Source organism: Dioscorea cayenensis, unplaced genomic scaffold (genome assembly GCF_009730915.1).
Source record: "Dioscorea cayenensis subsp. rotundata cultivar TDr96_F1 unplaced genomic scaffold, TDr96_F1_v2_PseudoChromosome.rev07_lg8_w22 25.fasta BLBR01001396.1, whole genome shotgun sequence".
NCBI lineage: Eukaryota > Viridiplantae > Streptophyta > Magnoliopsida > Dioscoreales > Dioscoreaceae > Dioscorea > Dioscorea cayenensis.
In genome coordinates, this window is record NW_024087787.1 from 178,531 (window position 1) to 179,966 (window position 1,436).

Consider the following 1,436-nt stretch of genomic DNA (forward strand, 5'->3'; position numbering starts at 1 on the left):
GCATAATCACTCACAAACAAACGGAAAAGATTTATTTGTTTTAGAAACTTATGAGATTGCAAACATTAATTAAAATACAAGAACTATTTTATATTATCTATTATATTTTATTTTGATAACGAACTTAAGAAAAGCTCACGAGTACTTACCCCTCTATTTTTTTATTAATTTTAAATTTTATTAATAAAACCAATCAATTAATAAACATCAAAGAGAAGTTACATGTTCAGAGTTGAAAGGCACGCTTTTATAAAGCATATCATTTCAATTTCATACAATTATATTAATTGTTCACTAACTATATATAGGTGTAACATAAAATTATATATATTTATATATATATATACCCACACTATTAGCCTTATGTGTGAAAATAAAAGGCGGAACAACTAAGCAAAAACTTTAATGGTCAACATCATGATCTCTTAATTCAAAACACTAGTATAATTAATTAATACTAAAAACTTATATCAAAAACAGATATGTAACTAGAGTGCCACATCTTGATGATCATTACACAAACAAGAGCCCATATTTTTACTTATTTATAACCTTTTTCTATTACACAGAGTAAATTAACCATACATGGTGATGCAAAGAGTTATATTTCTCTCACACAAACATATATATGCTTACTTTCGTTATACATTCTTACATATATATATATATATATATATATAATATTATTAAAATATCATATACCTATATATATATATATGTATATATTAACTTCCTTTATTATTATACAATAATCATTATAGCAAGGATCATATTAATTAAGGATGACCACCATAGTAACCACCTTGAGGAATGCCACCAAAGTATGGACCACCAAGGCCAAAGCCCGGTTGGTAGCCACCGAAATAGCCACCACCTGGTTGGTAGCCATAACCGTATCCAGAGCCGCTCCCCGGGAGCCATCCTTGTCCTCCATATGTATTTTTCTCCTCATAAATTTCTTTGTTAGCCTTCTCTTCTGTGTCAAATAAGGTTTATTTATGTCTTGGAAATATAAAAATTCAAATGGTTTTATAATTAAATGAAGAAAAAGTTTAGGGTTTACCAGTTTGCTGAGCTAGTTCACGAGCTGAAACCACTTCAAAGGAGAGAAGGAGAATGATTCCCAAAAGGCCAATCAAAACAAACAGAGACTTAGAAGCAGCCATGATAACTAACTAATTAAGAGACGATGATCAATAGAAATAAAGAGCAGACAAGTGAAGAACAGTAGCTTCACTTGCCTTCTATTTATAGGTATAAATGATGATCATCCCTTGCAAAATTAATGATACGTGAACGTCCTTTCATACATGCAGTTGGGCTAGTTGGCTGTTGCTAATCAATTAAAGCTATATATGGTATAATTTTTTACTTGACCTTTTGTACTTGTTCCAACTTTGTGTATGTGGAGCAAAAGGATTCACATAAACTTGGTG

General features: G+C 30.2%; 1 protein-coding gene across 2 annotated transcripts; it reads right to left on the reverse strand.

The window, feature by feature from the left end:
* Positions 1–513: 513 nt before the first annotated feature.
* LOC120256331 (holotricin-3-like) lies at positions 514–1,235 on the reverse strand. Of its 2 annotated transcripts, none has more exons than XM_039264030.1 (2): positions 1,064–1,235; positions 514–973 (listed from the first exon to the last, which is right to left on the reverse strand). In XM_039264030.1, the coding sequence occupies exons 1-2, from the start codon at positions 1,164–1,166 to the stop codon at positions 777–779; spliced, it is 300 nt and encodes a 99-aa protein (XP_039119964.1). In that variant the 5' UTR covers positions 1,167–1,235; the 3' UTR covers positions 514–776. The 2 variants fall into 2 exon arrangements, with proteins under 2 accessions (XP_039119964.1, XP_039119963.1); XM_039264029.1 differs by having other exon boundaries at positions 514–976; positions 1,064–1,230.
* Positions 1,236–1,436: the final 201 nt, after the last annotated feature.

Excerpts from the sequence above, each read along its gene's own strand:
- LOC120256331 (XM_039264029.1), bottom strand. The coding sequence starts at position 1,166 with ATGGCTGCTTCTAAGTCTCTGTTTGTTTTGATTGGCCTTTTGGGAATC. Across the intron at positions 977-1,063 it reads TGAACTAGCTCAGCAAACTG|AAGAGAAGGCTAACAAAGAA; the intron begins GTAAACCCTAAA and ends TATTTGACACAG.